A 19876-nucleotide genomic window follows, 5' to 3' on the forward strand; every position below is an offset into this window, starting at 1 on the left:
CTTTGGGGCACTAACATACCCAGGTAAAAGACCTTATACTACCTAGAACTGGCAATGTAAAACAATTGACCAGATAAAAGCAAGCAGAAATTACTGAGTGGAATCTGTGGAAACTCCTTTCAAAAGAAGTCAACATGGATGGAATCTGCCTTTTGGGGCAGCCCAGGTGGCTCAGTGGTTTAGCGCCACCTCCAGCCCAGGGCCTGATCCTGGAGACCTGGGATCCAGTCCCAGGTCAGGCTGCCTGCATGGAGCCTGCTTCTCCCTCTGCCTGTGTCTCTGCCTCTCTCTCTTTCTCTCTCTCTGTGTCTCTCATGAATAAATAAATAAATCTTTAAAAAAAAAAAAAAAGAATCTGCCTTTTGTCTCTTGTTTTTCTCCCTTCTATCTAGAATGGTTATGTGTTGTCAATATGCAGCAGCCATCTTAAGATCATGAGGGTGAAGACTATACAAAGGGAGGCAGAACAGGAAGACTGAAGGAACATTAGACTGTGACTTATCTCTGGACTTAGTGTATAATAAGAAAAACTGCTAGACAAAACTGATAATGTGAAAATGGCTATTGGGTTGGATATTCTCATTGCCCTTCGAATACCTCTGAACCTAGGGCATATGGAAATAAGATTGAAAAATGGACCAAGAAGACATTCTTCAAATTGAACTGCTTTTATTAGAATACTAATAATTGCAAATAAAAGAAAAAACACAAGGGGAAAAGAAAAACACTCAGAAATGCTATTACAGATTAGGCAAATTAGAGAAAAATTTTCTTCAGTGTATATAAAATGTAAACATTTGCCCTGGGATTCCTCACAGATGGCACAGTCCACAAGGACTTATTTGGAACAAGAATCTGTCTGTCGGAGTCTACAGTATAACCTTTATTATGTCTCTGAACTTCCTAAACTTCTTAGCACACCCAAAATTTTCTATGCAAAAAACTAAATGGCTCCCAATCAAGGCAACTTGAACATCAACTGCTACATATGGAAGCAGGCACTGAGGCAAATCAGTCTTCCAACAATGAGTTTCCACTCACTATGCTAATGGTATTTACAATTACCTTGACAGAGATTACAAAAATATACACAGTATATAAAACCCAATTTGAGTCTGGGATGGAAAATTATATAGTTATCATCAAATGCTCCAGAGAAAGACATCAAGTCAGTCACTTGAACTTAGGGGGACAGAACTAAGAAGAGGCCCTCTTCTGTTCAGAAAATGGGGACTCATAAACTTCCATGGGTGGGCAGGTGCAAACCAGGTGTTGATCTCCATAGATGTCATCAATCCGGGCAATGGTTGGCCAGAATTTGTTCTCTGGTTTCACAAAGGGCTGCAAGGGACAAAAGATGGAAATGCTCTGGGGTATTCTGAAACATTTCTCTTGGGGAAAGAGGAGCTTGCAGTGATGTCCCCACAGCCTAGTAAGTTCCAAAAAGTATAATGTAAAACCCACACTCCTATTTTTATTGCAGCATTATTTATAGTAGCTAAAATAGGGAACCAACCCAAGTGTCCATCAATAAATGAAGTGATAAAGATGTTGTGTATGTATATATATACACACACGTATGTACATACACGTGTACACACACACAGGAATATTACTCAGCCATGGAAAAAAAATGAGATCTTGCTCTTTACAACATGGATGGACCTAGAGAGTATTGTGGTAAGTGAAATACATCAGAGAATACCATATGATTTCACTTACATATGGTATCTAAAAATTAGAAAAAGAAGCAGACCCATAAATACAGAGAACTGATAGTTGTCAGGAGGGGTGTGGGGGATGGGGAAAATGGGTGAAGGGGAGTGGGAGGTACACATTTCTAGGTATGGAATGAGTAAGCCAGGAGGATAAAGGGTACAACACAGGAAATATAGTCAATATTATTATAGTAGCACTTTTTGTGGTGACAGATGGTAGCTACACTTGTGGTAAGCATAGCAGAATGTATCGAGTTGTCAAGTCACCATAGGGTACACCTGCAACTAATATAACATTGTGTGTCAACCATATTCCAATACAAAAAAATAAAAAATGGGACGCCTGGGTGGCTCAGCGGTTTAGCGCCTGCCTTTGGCCCAGGGTGTGATCCTGGAGTCCTGGGATCGAGTCCCACATCGGGCTTCCTGCATGGAGCCTTCTTCTCCCTCTGCCTGTGTCTCTGCCCCCCCCCCCCCTCGTGAATGAATAAATCTTTTTTAAAGAAAGAAAAGCTAAAAGCCACCCCTTTATTATTGTCCCCCAAAATCCGACTTTTGACCCTTGGCTCCACTCTGCCAAACAGACTAACGGGCACTTTTTTTTTTTAAATGTAAGAATCAGAAAGGAAAGAAAGACTCTGGTGCATTTGGGGCAATTTCCCTGTTGGATGACAGAAATTTGACGAGGACTCTAAATTGGTCTTCCTCTACTTGTACCCAGCTGATTCTCAAGCTTGTGGCTGACACTCTGACCTCAGAGCTCTGAAAGTCAATTCCTATGTTCTGCATCACGTGTCATGACCCAATTAAGAAGGTATCCAACAGGGACGCCTGGGTGGCTCCGCAGTTGGGCGCCCGCCTTCGGCCCACAGCATGATCCCAGAGTCCCGGGATCAAGTCCCACAACGGGCGCCCTGCATGGAGCCTGCTTCTCCCTCGGCCTGGGTCTCTGCCTCTCTCTGTGTGTGTCTCTCATGAATAAATCAATAAATCTTTAAAACAGAAAAAGAAATAAAAAAGAAAGTATCCCACAGAGGGGCACCTTGGTCACACAGGTAAGCATCCAACTCTTCACTTCAGCTCAGGTGATGATCTCGGGGTCAGGAGACTGAGCCCCGTGCTGGGCTCCTCAATTAGTACGGAGTCTGCTTGTCCCTCTGGCTCTGCTCCTCCCCCGACTCACATACTCTCTCACACTCACTCAAATAAAATCTTTTTTTTTGTTTAAAAAGGTGTCCCACATAAAGTTACTGTAATGAGGCTGCAAGGATAGGGGCCCCGTCAGGTAGGTGATGGCCCTTCGTACGCACGTGAACACGAGAGCCGCCGGCACGTTCGGGTTCAGAGAACTTACGAGTGGGAATGCAGCCACCTCTCTGGAGTAAGGCCGATCCCAACGGGAGGATGTGACGCAGGTCAGGGAATGTGGAGACATCTGAGACAGACACACAAATGGAAAGGGATCAGAGTAGAGCACTGCCTATTCCTGTGCTTTGTTTCAACCTATGAGCTGATGGAAGCCCAGGGACAGAGGGCCACTGCTTTGTTTTATTTCAATTCGAGGGAGAAAGTGATTGTGATATGAAACGTTTTATTGTGAAATACTTAAAATATCAGAAAGTCACAGTAATATATTTGCACATCTACCACCCAACCAAGATAAATCAACATTTTGTCATATTTGCTTAACCTTTTAAAATAAACATTGCAGAGAAGCGCCTGGACGGCTCAGTTAAATGTCTAACTCTTGGTTTTGGCTCAGGTCATGATCTCAGGGCCCTGGGATTGAGTCCTGTGTCGTCCTCACTTAGCGAGGAGTTGGCTTGAGATTCTCCCTCTGCCCTGCCCCCACTGTGCTCACCCTCTCCCTCACAATAAATAAATCTTTAAAAAAAAAATAAAACAAACATTGCAGTCACAGTTGAAGCTGCCAATATATCCCCCCCATCCCATCTTTACCCTACTCCCCAGTGATACCCAGTATCTTGAATTTGGTGTTCACCATGCTTATTGTGTTTTTATACTATTATTGTATATATGCATAGACAGATTATAGCATAACTGGCACATTTTAGAATCTTATCATCATCCTCTGTTATTCTCCACTTGCTTTTGTAACTCAGTATTATCTTCTTTAGATATCTATTGCCATTTTTAAAAAAATAGCCTAAATCTTTAAAGAATCAGCAGTATCCACAGAAAAGAGAAATAATAATAAACAAGATGCCTTCTCCTGCCAGCCATTGGCCCCTGTACTCCACCCTCCACTGGGCACTTTGGAACTTGCCTGAGTTTCCCCCAGCATTTCAGACTTGTTCTCTGGCTTGGCCATAATAATATAACCAGTCACAGTATATTCAATTCATGATTCCCTCAGCTTAATAATGTCTGGACCTAACAAGAGACTTACAGCTCACAAGCAGGTATATAACAAACATGTTTTGGATTTTCTCCAAAATAAGCCATAACGTTGCAAAAAGCCAAGTACCAATTAGTTGTTCTAAGAGATAACTGCTCCAATACAAGAGCTTGTGTTTATCCAGACTCTGTGAGGTAAATAGTCCACGAGAGTGCATCAAACAGATATAGAATAAGACTTCCTCAGCTAGATAGAGTTCTTCAGCCTCTGCTCCCTCCTTTGGCAGTGAGTTGGTACATGTGGGAGGTATACCTCCCATAATGACAAAACAATTACACAGGAGCCCTGGGTGGCACAGTCAGTTAAGCATCTGCCGTCAGCTCAGGTCATGATCGCAGGGTCCTAGGATAGAACCCCACATTGTACTCCCTGCTAAGTGGGGAGCCTGCTCCCCCACCCTGCTCCTACTCTCTTTCTCTGTCAAATAAAATCTTTTTAAAAAGAACTACATAAACAAAATTAAAACATGTAGCAAAACATCCACATTATACTTGAGTAACTGCTACTATGATGTTCAAAGAGATTTAAATTTGCAAGTAATGAATTTATCTTTTCAGAAGAATGGTCTTATTCTAGGCAAGAATAATATCATTTTCTGATAGGAGTTCAGGGGGTTCCTGGCACACTGTTCATATCCAATCTTCTCTGTGGGACATTCTGGATAAAGTACCAGTGCCTACGCACCTTCAGTGGATTGACCCTGGGGTCAATGCGGCCCTCCTCGATGTCTGCGATTTCCTGACGAATGCTGATCATGGCGTCACAGAATCTATCCAGCTCTGCCTTGTCTTCTGACTCAGTGGGTTCAACCATGAGAGTCCCTGCCACGGGCCAGGACATGGTAGGGGCATGAAATCCTGCAAAGGAGAGAGGGGAACTTGTGTCACTAAATTTGACCTCCCTGATTTGGAAGAAGAAACCCTCCCACTTCATAATTTATCCTAAGGAAATCACTGGATAAATGTTATCATATATGCAAATTATACATATATGGATTTTATATGCGTGGATTCATTTCAGTACTGTTTATGCAAGAAAAAAACTTGGGAAATAAACTAACATCAAACAATGGAGAATCAGTTTAGGAAGTTTTACAGGGTAACTATACAATAGATCTGTGGCCATTCAAAAATATCTAAATTTATATTTGCTAAATTGGGTAAACATTAAAAAATATTAAGTGAAAAAAGCAAACTATATAATGACATCCCATTTTTATAAAAAAAAATTGACAAAGTGTTTATGCACATATATCTTAAGAGGGAAGACACATTGAAGAATAAATGCTAAAATTTTAACTTGGGTTATAACCAAAATATGAGAATGGGATTTTTATTTCACTTTAATTTTGTTTTAGAATCTCTCTATAATGCTTATTATTTGCAATTAAGAGAAATTAAATAATAGTCTATCAAAAGTTAAATAATGAGATAGCAACCATAAGCCTAAAGTAAGTTACTATCCCCATTTTACAGAGGAAACTGAGGCTTGGCTAGTACATGGAAAAAGTCTTTGTCTTTATACTGATTACAGGCTGAAGATATTTGTTTCCAAAAGTTTTCATATGTAAGATGAATCAACAAGACACATGCTCAAGAGAGATTTTCTGGACAAAAGCCATAAACGAACCTTTCACATTTTTTTACCCTTTTAATGTGAAACTGTAAGATGACGAAGAGCCCCAAAGTTGATATATCTGTTAGCTAAGTTTAAATGATTCCCAAATTCTAATCTGTGTAAATCACATGGGGTGCTTTAGGGTCACGCCTGCATGCTAAGGGATTGTCTCCTAAACATGTTATAATTTCAAATAGTAAGTTGAAAGAATAAACACCCATATTACCTCTCACCTAGATTCTACAATGATGCTGTTTGATTAATCACATATCTACTCGTCCATCCATATGATTTTTGATGCATTTCAGTCATCAGTACACTTCTCCCTTAAATACTTTAGCATGCATATCATTAAGTAGAATCTCATTATCTGTTCACATGTATTTGTGATAAAATTCACATACAGTAAAATGCACAAATCTTAAACTTATCATTTAGTAAGTTTTGACCAATACATATTAACTATGTCACTCAAACCAGAAAGGGATTTAAAAAAAAAAAAAAGCTAATCTCATTACCCATTAAGTCCAACCTCAATTTCATGTGAGCAAATTCAGCCCAACATATTCTGCTATAGTGGTTCGCATATCTGAAACCATCAGAATTGTCTTGGGAAGAAAGATTCTTGAATCTTCACCCTGATTCAGGAAGTCCAAAGTAAGGCTCAGAAACCTCGGAGTCTTAAAAACTCCCCAGGTGACTCTAATCACTTGCTAAGTTTGTAAACCTCTGCCCTAAAGCAGTGTGCCCCACATTTGGCTGTTAAGACTCATCCATTGGATGCTTGTTAATTATACAGGTTACTAAGGCTTCTCCCCTGGAAACTGATTCAGTAGGTGTGATTAAGAATCTGTGTTGTCATTCTCAATTGCTGTTTATTTATTTCTTTACTTAGCCATTCATTCATTCTCTCACATTTTTAAAAAAAGTTTTATTTAAGTAATTTCTACATCCAACGTGTAGCTCAAACTCTTGACCCTGAGCTTGAACTCTTGACTCTAATATCAAAAGTCACATGTTCCTCGGATAGCCAGCCAGGTAACCCATTCTCTCACTATAAGTTCTGAGGTACTTACTAAGTGCTAGGCACCTGTACAATTCTAGACTTAAGGCAAGTGTGGCAATCACTCCATCAAACATCAAAATCATGTCAAGGTTGGAGATAGACCAAGACTTGGAAATACTGAGTCATAACTTCAATTACAACTCCCTCCTCACCCACCTTCTCCCTCCCTTGCAAATGCTGCTGCTGCCATCAGATGTGAGGCAGACAACACATCTCAGAAGTGAAGCTATAGCCTGCCTGAATCTGCCATCATTCAGCCATTAGCCAGGAGGCTGAGTTTACAGAAACAACCAAGAGATTTTGAAGGGATAATTGCTAATTTCATCAATGAAAACTTTTTCTGGGTTTCCCATTTTTTTATCAGTATAATTCTGCATAATCAGACCTTGCATTAAGGAGACGAATGAGTCACACATGTGGAATTCCCATTGTGATACAGTAGTAAAACTATTAAATTATTGAAGCTTTCACTTTCCTTATTAAAGTTATCCAAATTATTAAAATTCAGATAGAATTCCACCCATTGAAAGACAAAGTTCTCCCTACCTTAGTCCTTCTGATAATTGAAGGGCCTTTGATATTACTGATAATGTCACTAAAACATGGATTTCAATAAGGACTGAGCTGAATGAATATCCACGAATCCAGGAAGGGTCCTGCATCTTTCTAAATTCTCCCAGGAAAATTACACGGTCTTTATGAAACCAACATGTGCCTATTCCTACATCTACAGCTGAAACAGCCATGCCATGTCTGAGGTGATTATAAAACTCAAATGCCTTTCGTCTCTAACACTTCTCCAAGGCTACCTGCTCTACTTCTTTCACCATTATATCAACTCATTTCTTCAAAGAACAGGAGTAAGAATATACCAGAAACATAGGCAAGACAATGAAAACAAAAACCCACAAACCCAAATAATCCAATTAAAAGTAGGCAGAAGACATGAACAGACATTTCTCTAAAAAAGAAATCCAGGTGGCCAACAGACGTATGAAAAGATGCTTAACATCACTCATCATCAGGGAAATGCAAATCAAAACTACAAGATATCACTCATACCCCATCACAATGGCTAAACTCAAAAACACAGGAAACAACAAGTGTTGGCAAGAATGTGCATAAGAAGGAGCCCTCTTGCACTGATGGTGGGAATGCAAACTGGTGCAACCACTCTGAAAGACAGTATGGAGGTTAAAGTTAAAAATAGAGCTACCCTACAATCCAGTAATTGTACTATTAGGGGTTTTACCCAAAGGACACAATACTACTGATTCAAAGGGATACATGTGCCTCAGTGTTTACAGCAGCATGGTTGACAATAGCCAAATAATGGCAAAAGCCCACATGTCCACCAACTTATGGATGGATAAAGATGTTGTATGTGGAATATTTGTCCACCATAAAAAAATAAAATAAAGTCTTGCCATTTGCAACAATATGGATGGAGCTAGAGAGTATAATGGTAAGCAAAATAGGGGAAAGAATATCTGATTTCAACCATATGTGGAATTTAAGAAACAAATGAACTAAGAGTGGGGAAGGAGGAGAAGCAAACCCAGAAACAGACTTCAGAGAACAAACTGATGGTTACCAGAGGGGAGGTGGGTGTCGGATGCATGAAATAGGTGCTAGGAATCAAAAAGTACACTTATCATGATGAGTTCTGAGTAATGGATGGAACTATTTAATCAGTATATTGCACACCTGAAACTAACAAATACTGTATGTTAACTGTAATGGAATTAAAATTAAGAACTTAATGAAAAATGTAGGAAAAAAAGAAAAACACAGGAGACAGCAATCATTTTCTTTGGGATTTTTAAATCTGTAAATTACAAAGACTTCTTGGATGGCGATGGATTCAAGATGTATGATTTAATAACTTTCTAAAGGGATTACCAATGCAGTCACAGGGCAAGTTCTTTTCTTTTGAAGGTCGTGTAGAACCCTGGGCTCATCATTTAGCCTATGGATCAGTTTACTATGGTGGCTGCACATTTGGTTTGTGCCTTGAGGAAGTGGCCCATAGCCAGAATGGGCAGCTGCATGAATGTCAACAACCTGGGTTGCCCTAAAAAGGAGTTGCTCCCACAAGGTCACTCACCATAATCCTGAAGCCTCTTGGCCACATCCACAGCTTCAATATTTGCGGACTTTTTAAAGGGTCTTGTATCCAAAATAAATTCATGAGCCACGTAACCTGGAAAATTGTTTCAGCTCAAGATTAGCATCAGCTTGTTTTACCCATGCAAATGAACACATATCAGTGATTACTTGGCAAATTTATAGTTGGCAACAAAGATGTCATCTACTTTATTAATAATTATAAAATGTAAAAATAATTGTAAAAATAAAAATGTTTTTAAGATGTCATGCCAATGTGTCCAACCCTTAGTGCTGAGAGGCTGATGGGAGATGGGACTTTACTGCCAATACAATGCTCGAACATTTGCCTAGAGATTCCTGGGGATAAAATTATTTCTACTCTGAGGTTATAAAATCTCCTTCCAACACTTCCAACATGTCATCACAGGCCTGACCTTTTTATTACAAATTATTTCTAGAGCTAAAGATCCATTGATACCATTTTTAGTAACTCTGCCCCCTGAATCAAATAACTTTCTTCTGCATGTATGTAAATATATAGAAAACATATATCTCTAAGGCACCTACATAACTGGATGTGATTCTTCAAAAGGGCTTTTGAGGTTTTGGTTTCAGGCTTCAAACTGAGAATTAGATAGAAATGGAGGCTGTCAAACACCACACCACAAAATGGAAGAAGCTGATGAAGCCAAAGTCTCTGGGAGTCAGTTCACTTTACTCTAGTTGGTAAACTGATTGCCTGTCTAGGCCCATGCAGCTATCTCCCCAGCATGAGCTATTTAACCACCCACCCATCAGCAGAAATAAACCATCAACTGAGTCAGCATTTTCATAAATAGAACAACATTTCTGCAGGCCTTCCAAATTACATGGCCCACACAACTGATGAATTTCCTTCTAGGAAAATATCTGCTCATGAGACAATAATGTACTCCTTTTTTTTTTAAAAGATTTTATTTATTTATTCATGAGAGACACAGAGAGAGAGAGGCAGAGACATAGGCAGAGGGAGAAGGAGGCTCCATGCACCGGGAGCCCGACGTGGGACTCGATCCCGGGTCTCCAGGATCGCGCCCTGGGCCAAAGGCAGTCGCCAAACCGCTGCGCCACCCAGGGACCCCTAATGTACTCCTTCTTAACCCACTTTCCTAATTCTCAGCAAACACTGAAACTACTTACAGATACGTGGAGCAGATATAATCCTCAGGCCTGAGAAGAATAGCTCCAGTCAATAAGAGCCCAAGACCATCTATGACTCTTCTGCTCTTATGTTGCAATGAATAGATAAGAAAGGACTTGTTTTGTTAGAAAATAAAAGCATGAGAACCTGAAGCTTTAAATATACTGTCACTGAATATTTTTAAAATATTCTTTCTAACAATGATGGGATAAACTTGTAAGGAGTGGGATTCAAAAGTATAAAGTTGTATTCACAGCTAAGTCAAGTCAGAGGGGAAAGGTACCTAAAAGGAATGACCACTTGGAATATGGGCGTTGGGGGCGGCACTGCGGGGTGGGAATGGTGAGATCACTTAAATCTAGGAATCCTACATACCCAATTATCCTTACCCCATTTTGGAAGCCCAGCCACAACCTTTGACCTTTCTTCTCTGAGCATCCACCCCACCACTGTGATGGTGACATAAGACAGAAGGCTAATGAAGCTCACTGCTCTGAACGATGCTCAGTGGGCATGTAGGAGGGGCAGAGGAGAGGGACCCATGACAGAGCAAAGGAGTCACTCTTGCTGGTAGGCAGAGGGCAGTCTTCCAGGAGAAGTTCAGTCACGCGGAACCCAGTTGGCACTGCTAACACAGAGCCAGCGTCTGCAACCCCCCTCCCCCGCCCGAGCCAGGCGGTTTGGGAAGAGCTCCATTTTCAAAATGAGGTGCAGATGTTCTTTTCTAAATCCATATCCTAATGTGTTCAAATGAAAATGGTGGAATTTCAGCATATTTCTGTCTTTCTGTACTTGAGCCTTCAAAGGGGTGAAATCGACACTTGGTGGCTGTTACAGGCCAGATCCTAAGATGTTCATCTTTGTATTTTTTAAGGAGAAAAGATACACAAACCTTCTATTGCTATATGGTGAGTCAAGACAATCTGAAGTCGAAATTATAAACTGATCAGCACAAGTGTTAATTTCCTACGAGTAGGTGTTCCTGCTGGACCTAACATGACTATAGCTGAAAGTCTGAAAAGACACCAAGTCAAAGGAACAAGGAAGGGAGGGGTGGCATGATGGCAAAGCAAAATAAAAGAGGCTTGGCTCTAAGCTTGGAACATCTTCCCTCCTGCTCCACATCCTTAGAGTAACTGACTGCCTAGAGATAAATGGAACTCCCTGGCAATTACTCTACAAAGCTTAGGTAGGCAATCAGTACTTAGTCAAGCTTTTCAGTTGCAATCCAGGAACCATAACTGATAGAACAAAACTGAATGTTTCCCCAGTAATGAGGTCAGGTGGGGGGCCCTCTGGCCTCAGGAAGGTCGCATCCTGGTTGAAGATGTGAAGGCCCAGCCCCCGAGGCCCATGTCTGACCATAAAGGCCACTGGGAAACCAATTGAGGAACTGGAATTTCCAGGCAACACTAGGTCTGTCTAAGGCCCAAAACTGATAGGCACTTAGGAAATTAAAATTTAAATAAAATATCAGGGTACTAACAAAGTTGCTTACTCCACTGACAGGAACTCCACTTAGATCAAACAGTGAGCTTGGCCTCCCACAAAAGTAAGCATCTGTGAATCTTTTTAATTCATCATCTTAAAAAAAAAATCCTCTACTGGATGTCTTTCAATAAATAAGAGTTTGTCATTAAAACAAAAAGGTACAATCTTACCTGAGGTAATTCCTTTCTGTCCTCATCCTAAATCCTACTGCTTTTTCCCCATCCCAATTCTTGCCTGCTACTTCCTTGTTTCACAAAACCATAAGTCTCAGTACTTTAGCTGGTATTTTCAAATCTCTCAAAGAAATGGTTCATAAAGGGAAGCCTCGAGTTCATTAAAATTATTTCCTCGTAGTCATTTATAATTCCAAAGTCTTATATAGAGCTAGTAAATATGATTAAGATGAATAATCATCTTTTAATATTGTCATTAGACATTTCAGAATACAATGTGTTTATTAAGAACATTTCTATTTGGGGCCAATAAGGAGGTATAGTGCTAATACTTCATTAGGCCCTAGAACACTCAGCTTCAAATTATATAATGAATATGTTTACCAGACCAAATATGAGACAGTTTTTTATTTCATGAACTTTGGGATGGAGTAATAAAGTCTGTAATACCAATATATCTCTGCATGAGATTAGAAATACAATTCATTATTTGATCCTGGGATAAAATGTCAAAACAAATGGAAATTGCATCTATCATTTTGTGCTGCAAATCCCCTAGGACTGAGAGAGTCTCTGCTTAAAGCAGTCACTCAAATGCTAAGTACACGGTAGGCACCTGAGAAAGGCTTGCTTGTTCACTTTCCTTTCTGCTGGACTGCCACCAAACCCCTGTGGTCCAGATCACACGCATTTTTGCTTTAAAAAACTAAATTTTGCATTGCACAACTTTGTGAATACACTAAAAATCAGCGAATCATACATTTAAAGAGGGTGATTTGTATGGTATATGAATTGTCTCAAAGTTTTCAAATGAAGTAAATCTCAAATACCATTAAAAAAAAAGGGAAAAGAAACATGAACCTTGTCAATTAAAGCAAAAAGATCATTTTTCAGCCAGCAGAATGGCAAAGACATTTGTTTTGGGTTGGTATTATTTTTTAGACTTGCATTGGGTGTTCACTAGCCCCTGGTGTGATGGTCACTTCATATCCTATTAGCGTGAAATACATTGGTGAGTCTCTGTGGGGACAAACAGGCCACACAGACCAAGAACTTAAATGTATTCACACTCTGAGATAATTTCTGTTCTACAGCTTTAACCTCAGGAAATAATCAGAAATGTTTTTTAAACATCTATATAGGAGCTATTTGTTGCAACAGTGTTATAAATGCAAAGCAAACAACTAGGGGGGAAACATTATAGAATTACCTAAATCCTGGTATAATCCATACAATACAATCAATGTACCTACTTTCCAAAGACATTTAATGATATAGGCATATAATCACAATAAGATAAAGTTAAAAAAACAGGATACAAACTGCGTTTGTAATATGATCTCAATGGTCTAAAAGTAAGATAAGGGGAGCCCCCGTGGCTCAGTGGTTTGGTGCCGCCTTTGGTCCAGGGTGTGATCCTGGGGTCCCAGGACAGAGTCCCGCATCAAGGTCCCTGCATGGAGCCTGCCTCTCCCTCTGCCTGTGTCTTTACCTCTCTCTCTGTCTCTGCGTCTCTCATAAATAAATAAATAAATAAATAAATAAATAAATAAATAAATAAATAAATAAATAAAATTTTAAAGATTAAAAAATAGAAGATAAGAAATACAGCAAAATAGTAGTAGTGGTTATGTCTGCTGGATGCAACCCTGAATCATTTACATTTCCTTCCTCGTGGTTTTTATTTTCCAAATTTTCCATGTTGAGCATATAGACATTACTTATATAACCAGACAAAACAAGTACTTAAACTAATCCTGAAGGCCGATACAGAAGCAGGACACATTTCACAGGGTAAGAGCTATATTTGAATGAATGAATTAGTTGTTCTTGTAGATTCTTTAATACCCACTTCAGAAGTATTTTATTGTGTTGCTTAGAGACATATTGCGCACAACTTTCTTTCCTAATCTCTGGGGAGCATTCCTAACCAGAGCTTCTGGTTATTGAGCGCTTTTCTATTTTCAAACTCCAGAACCACGCCTTTGGATACACGTGTTTAAGACCAGACTTTAAATTAAAGATCACAGAGGTAGAGGTGTTCTCCGCCTGAGCTGGAGAAACAAAGAGCCAAAGAGAAGCCGTCTTCCTGCGGCCCCTGCTGCTTACCGCCTGCTGCCTCTCTGCCCCCATCCCCACGTCCCCATCTGCCCCTGTGCCCCAGTCCTGCGCCCACAGCAAGCCTGCTGCGTGTCTGCCCGGCTCTTACAGACACCCCCTGCCATCACCTCCAGGATGACTGTTCTCCCATCTATTATTCCCTCTATTTTAGCTTCACTCTCCCTCTTCAAAGCCTGTTCTCTGGCAGTTCAAAATCATGTTCTTATTTCAAAACAAAACTGCATCCTCCTGGAGCAGCTCCCACCTACCTGTCTCCCTGCCTTCATTACCAAACTCCACCAAACCATAAACGCCTCTCCTGTTTGTCCCCACCCTCAGTCCACTTCTCAGCTCATTCCCAATTTGCATCTATCTTACCATTTTTACCCTGATTCTTTCAAAGGTGACCAAAGTGTTCTTAATTGTTAAAACCAAAGTTCTTTGTAGGACTATCATAAGATCAGTCTGTCTCCCCCTTTTGTGTAACACCCCACACATTTATGGTGGACCAAGCCTGACCAACAGGTAGAGGTGCTGGAGAACAGAAGCAGGCACAGTCTCCACTGGCAGGAGTTCCAGGTCTGATGGACAGAGCCAGATAATAAACGGACTGGGAGAAATCCTCAGAAGAGGAGGGAGCCAACAAGAGGGAGTAATTCTCTCTGCCAGGAAAAGGAGGCTTCCGGGAAGAGGAAAGGCCTGTAGAACAGCAACTGACAGGACACACAGGGGCTTTACTATGGAGGGGCACTGTGACAAATGCTGCAGGGGCTGTAAAGCTGCCTCAAGCATGGGGCCCTCCCTCACCAGGTACCCCTTTTCTGCTCATGCCTTTCAATACAGCTATCTGCTGGAGGGGTTGTGCTCTAGCTTCTCCAAACTCTTTTCTTAGGTTTCACCATTTCTAAGAGTCTGCTCTTAGATTCTGCGCCCCTAGCCAAATGTCTGCGAGTCTGTCTGGCTCCAACCACTCCCATCACTTCCAGGGTGACTGTGTTCCCCCTTCTATTATTCCTACTATTATACCTCTATTATAAGCATAAGGGAATGACATAGAATTTCTCTTCACACTCAAATAATCAGTAACTGAGTCCTACTGATTCTACTTCTAGCAGATGTTCATCCCCTGCCATTTCCTTAATGACTAACATTTTCTTAATCCTGTCATTCCCCTGCTCAAGAAAACCTTTTGTGGCTGTCATCTGGTTCAAGGGTAAAGTTGAGAGCCTTCCAAGATCTTCAAGGCCCTAAGCTGCCTCTCCAGCTTAGTTCTTCATGTGCTTTCCCTCCTCCTATCCCATCCATCAACCACCCAAAGCCTCCACCACGACAATCCTGGCTTGCTCCAGTATCTCTATTTACTGGGGTCTGCCCCTCTGTCTTACATGCTCATCATGAATGGCTCCTCCCAGAAGGATCTCCCAATTATTCTGTCCTTCTGCCCATTCTGAATTACTCCACTCTTCTGGAGGCATTTGCATAGCACTTTGTGAGGTAATGAGCCTGCAATATTTATGTATATGTCTCCCAGTGGTGTGGCTCCTTGTTGACCTGGGCTGTGTGTATTGCACAGCCTTCCAAATAGTGATACTCCTAAACTGTTCACTAAATGGAGGTTATATCTTTAAAAAAAAAAAAAAAATCAATGCTTTTCTGTAGCATATGCTAAGAAACAGAAGTTTCCTACCCACTGCAGAAAACCACATCTACTAGGTCAAACTTGGCCCCAAAACACCCAAGGTGATGGTAAACTAAGGATGATACTTGCCTCTTGCACCGCGGAAAAGGACTCTGTAGTGTTTTTCTAATCGCTTGGCCATGTAGTTGGCATTTAATATAGCAATTTCTGTGGCCTGTTTAAGGCCCTTGCCTCCCATCATCTGCCACAGAGAGAAAAAGAGCCATCAACCATAGAACAGGTAAACCCAGTGGACAGACCCCAAGTAATCCCACCCATAAAGGGAATCAGCCCACCATCACTGTGGATTATAGATGGGTATAAAATCCCAACAAGGAGGTTTGCCAGTCTTCTCTAAGCCTGAAATAAATTTTGGTTTTCTCCTCTGAACTTAACTTTATATTTCTTATAAAAATAATGAAGTAGTAACAAAGTAACAACAAGGAACAAAGTAACAAAGCTTAAAATAGGGCAAAATTGGCTGCTGACTATTATCTAAAGAGGAAAAAGAATCTTAGATTCTGTTTCGGGGGAAGATTTTGTTTGTTTACGATGAATTTGAGATGTCTTGATAATTGCCAGGAATCTCCAGGGATCTTGATCAAAATCCCCACTAAATCAATTTTGTATAATTTGTCTTCTGGTTGTCCATAGTTAGGGTTATTTATATGTTTAACAACTGCCAGGTTTAATGTTGCGCTTTTCTGGTAGTTTCTAAATCCCTGTGTTTATATAGAGTAAACATTATCACCAACAAGGAGCTTAAAATCAGGATTGCACCTATTTTTACTGCCTACTACTTTCCTCCCAGAATACTTTATGTATGATGGAAGCTGGGTATGTATTAATAACTAGTATAAAACAAGTGAGAAAGCACCAAATAAAACAGGGACACCAAAGTACAAAGTAAGGAGAGGACATATCTTGCCAAGCTAGACAAAGAAGGGTTCCCAGAGTAAGAGTTAGAACTTGAGTGGAAATCTAAAAATGGGGGCACCTGGGTGGCTCAGTTGGTTGAGCGTCTGCCTTCGGCTCAGGTCATGATCCAAAGGTCCTGGGATGGAGCCCCACATCAGGCTCCCTGCTCAGCGGGGAGTCTGCTTCTCCCTCTCCCTCTGCCTCTGCCTGCTGTTCCCCCTGCTCATACTCGCTCTCTCTCAAAGAAATAAAATCTTTTTAAAAAAAAATCGAAAAATGGGTAGAATTTGAAAGGCAAAAGAAAAGGGAAGGTGCTCCAGGTGACATGAATGGCAAAAACCCAGCTGTACAAGAGCAGTCCAGGGATTACTGTACAGGCTGGTGGGCTGTGTGACCTTGTGCAAGCCTTGAACCTCTGCTATTAAGAACTTGGAATGGGTTCAGCCAGCCAGTGGCTCTTAACTCATGCATCAGAGTCACTTGGAAAGTTTGATGGCCCAAGCCCTACCCCTCATATGCTGAGTGATTCTCTCTGGGATAGGGCCTAGGCATGTGCACTTTGGGAAGAATCCCTTAAGGATTCTGTGTAGGCTACTAAGACTGAGCAGTAAAGGCAAAAAAGGAAACCAGAAGATAATTTGAGCTCTTAGGGGAAATCTTGCAGCCCTCTAGGGAGTGTCCAAGATGGACTGCAGCAGGGAAAAAAGGTAATTCTAGAGCCCAAGTGACCAGTAACAACAGCCTGAAATAAAGAGAGGGGTCAAGGTCAGAGGGGTAGTTTAAAACCTATTTCATTTCTTTTTTTAGATTTCATTTATTTATTAGAGAGAGAATGAACATGAGAAGTGGGGGAGGGTCAGAGGGAGAAGTAGACTCCCTGCTGAACAGGGAGCCAGATGCAGGGCTTGATCCTGGGACTCTACGATCATGACCTAAACTGAAGGCAAATACTTAACTGACTGAGCCACCCAGGCTCCCTAACTGAGGTTCCGTCTGGTATTCCTGGTATATGGCCAAACCAGCTTTGGGGCATTTATTTTCTGTATGTGGGAAATAATCTCTAACCCAAATACATCCATAACAAATAATCCAAGTTTATACAATCTAAGGACCGAAAGGAACCTGGGAATAAGATTCTAACTGCAAAGAAGCAGACCTTGATTATGATAGTTTTTGTTGTTACTATTTGTAAAACAACTCAAGTATTGTTTTAGGTTTTAGTCTCTGAGGTACAGAATTGTTGTTCCAGCCTCCCAGAAAGTTTTCATTAAGAATCATAAATGCCACACTGTTTAAAAATAACAGCCAGCCCCAGAGAACCATCCAGCATGATTTGCATAGCTGAGTTGTGGAGTCTTGTTTCAGCAGAAGCCACGTTCTTTTAAGGAGGGAAGCCAGTTTGGGAAAGCTGCCCTAATTAGCTGCTGAACAAGTGTTCCTATCCAATGCACAGTCTTGTCAGCCCAGGAGGTAGGCAGGCCAGTTTGAACAAGAGCTGTATTGAAGAAACTCTGGCCCTGGAGTTTTTTGGAGAAACACAAAGAAACGAAAGCCGTTCTCTAACAAAGTGTAATTACCCTGGAGAGTTACAGTTCCACAGGCTCTAAAGGGCAAAGAGCTTTGGGAAACTACCACATAAGCAAAATTTCTGCTACTTTTTAATCTTATCCTCCAGGTTCCTACAAAATATAAAACAAAGTGAGATTTATTTCCTAAAATTTATCCCAGAATCTCAACCAAGTGTAATAATTAGTATGTGTTTTTCACCTACAAGAAGCTATCCAAATCCTACAGGAAACTAAATGACATACCCAGAACATCCATATGACTCATGGAAAAATATATCTGGCATCTCAGTTTCTGTGATGTTAAACCCACTATGAGAACGCAAAGGAAATAGCATCATGAAGAAGAGATGAAATAAAGTTAACTGATCTCTTTAAGATTTCTTCCACCTAAGTCAACAATCTTCACTGAACCACATCTCAGATCATGGATTTCTTCTTTTTTTTTTAAGATTTTATTTTATTTGTTTTTTATTTGAGAGAGTAAGGGGAAAGAGGCAGGGACAGCCAGAGAGAGAATGTGTAGCAGACTCTGAGTTGAGCAGAGAGGCTGATGTGGGGATCAATCTCAGACCCTGAGATCAAGAGTCAGATGCTTAACTGACTGAGCCACCAAGGCACCCCTGGATATCTTCATTTTTAAGGAGAAAGTATGCAGTCTTAGTTCCCACCCACATATCACATCCCTTGCCCACCTAATGTAGTCACAGGCCTCACCTTAATGTAGGCCCATGAAATGGGCAAGATGGAACTGGAGCCCCATGGGGCTGCACTGACAGTACCCACAGGCCGGTCATCCTCACTTGGCTTTACCGAAACGATGGGATGATTGGGCAGGAAAGGGGCAAGATGCTTCTTCCTGTTATTTTTAAACACAAATTCAGAAGATATAAAAAAGATCCAGACCAACCAAACAGGCAAGGGCTGAGTCCTCCCAGAAAGCTCTATTCCTAGTAGAAGAACTCAAAGGATTGACACTTGCTAAGAAATATATGTTCAGGAAGTATTCCTTCCCTCCTCCTCTTCACCAGCCAGTGTCCCAGTGGCTCACCCTAGAACTATGGCAGAGGATTTGGCAGAGATAGGGAGCAATGAAATACCTTGCACTGCATGGACTCACCAAGATATAGAGACCTCCCAGCCCCACACCCCCACATTCCTTCCCAAGACAACTAACGGATAGACAATGCTGGTAAGAAGGAGGCCCATGGGCCTATATATATCAAAGGCCAGCATGTGAACATCACTCACCCACCTCCCCCACAGCTGAGGTACTGAGGCGCCCCTACTTGCTATAAATAATCAAAAAGAAAAGTGAAAAAAAAAGCAAGAGGGCCAGCTTCCCAGGATCCTGAAGACTGGACCCCTTTGATTCATTTTTGGAAAACTGAAGAAACTTAAGAAATGGCTGTTCAGCATCGTTTTCAGAAGATGATTCAACTTCACAGTGTAAAAAGTTATCAGCAGCTACAAAATATTCCTTTAGTGTTATTCTGACCTCATCCAATTATTTCTAGTAATGAGGTTTGTTTCCTCCTTATCTCAGATGTAATAAAAATCCAGGCTGCAAAATGTTCAACATTTTGCATCCAATTTCTTCCTTCCTTCCTTCCTTCCTTCCTTCCATCCTTCCTTCCTTCCATCCTTCCTTCCTTCCATCCTTCCTTCCTTCCATCCTTCCTTCCTTCCTTCCTTCCTAACAGTTAAAGTTCTATTCTCTTAGCAATTTCAAGTATACAATACAGTATTATCAACTAGAATCACCATGTTAGACATCTTATAGCTTAAAGTTTGTACCCTTTACCAACTTCACCCTACCCACGTCCCTGTTCCCCAGTCCTT

At 40.9% G+C, this 19876-nt stretch overlaps 1 protein-coding gene across 1 annotated transcript in view; it reads right to left on the minus strand.

Annotated features, from left to right (window-relative positions):
* Positions 1-649: 649 nt before the first annotated feature.
* GLDC (glycine decarboxylase) overlaps positions 650-19876 on the minus strand; it is a 92095-nt gene continuing 72868 nt past the window's right edge. The window contains exons 20-25 of the mRNA XM_072841276.1: positions 18752-18893; positions 15642-15753; positions 8928-9023; positions 4822-4994; positions 3073-3153; positions 650-1341 (exon numbers count right to left, since the gene is read on the minus strand). Coding sequence (XP_072697377.1) covers positions 1198-1341; positions 3073-3153; positions 4822-4994; positions 8928-9023; positions 15642-15753; positions 18752-18893 — 748 coding nt within the window. The 3' untranslated portion in view covers positions 650-1197. The remainder of the gene's footprint in view (positions 1342-3072; positions 3154-4821; positions 4995-8927; positions 9024-15641; positions 15754-18751; positions 18894-19876) is intronic.

This window comes from Canis lupus, chromosome 10 (genome assembly GCF_048164855.1).
Source record: "Canis lupus baileyi chromosome 10, mCanLup2.hap1, whole genome shotgun sequence".
NCBI classification, from domain to species: domain Eukaryota; kingdom Metazoa; phylum Chordata; class Mammalia; order Carnivora; family Canidae; genus Canis; species Canis lupus.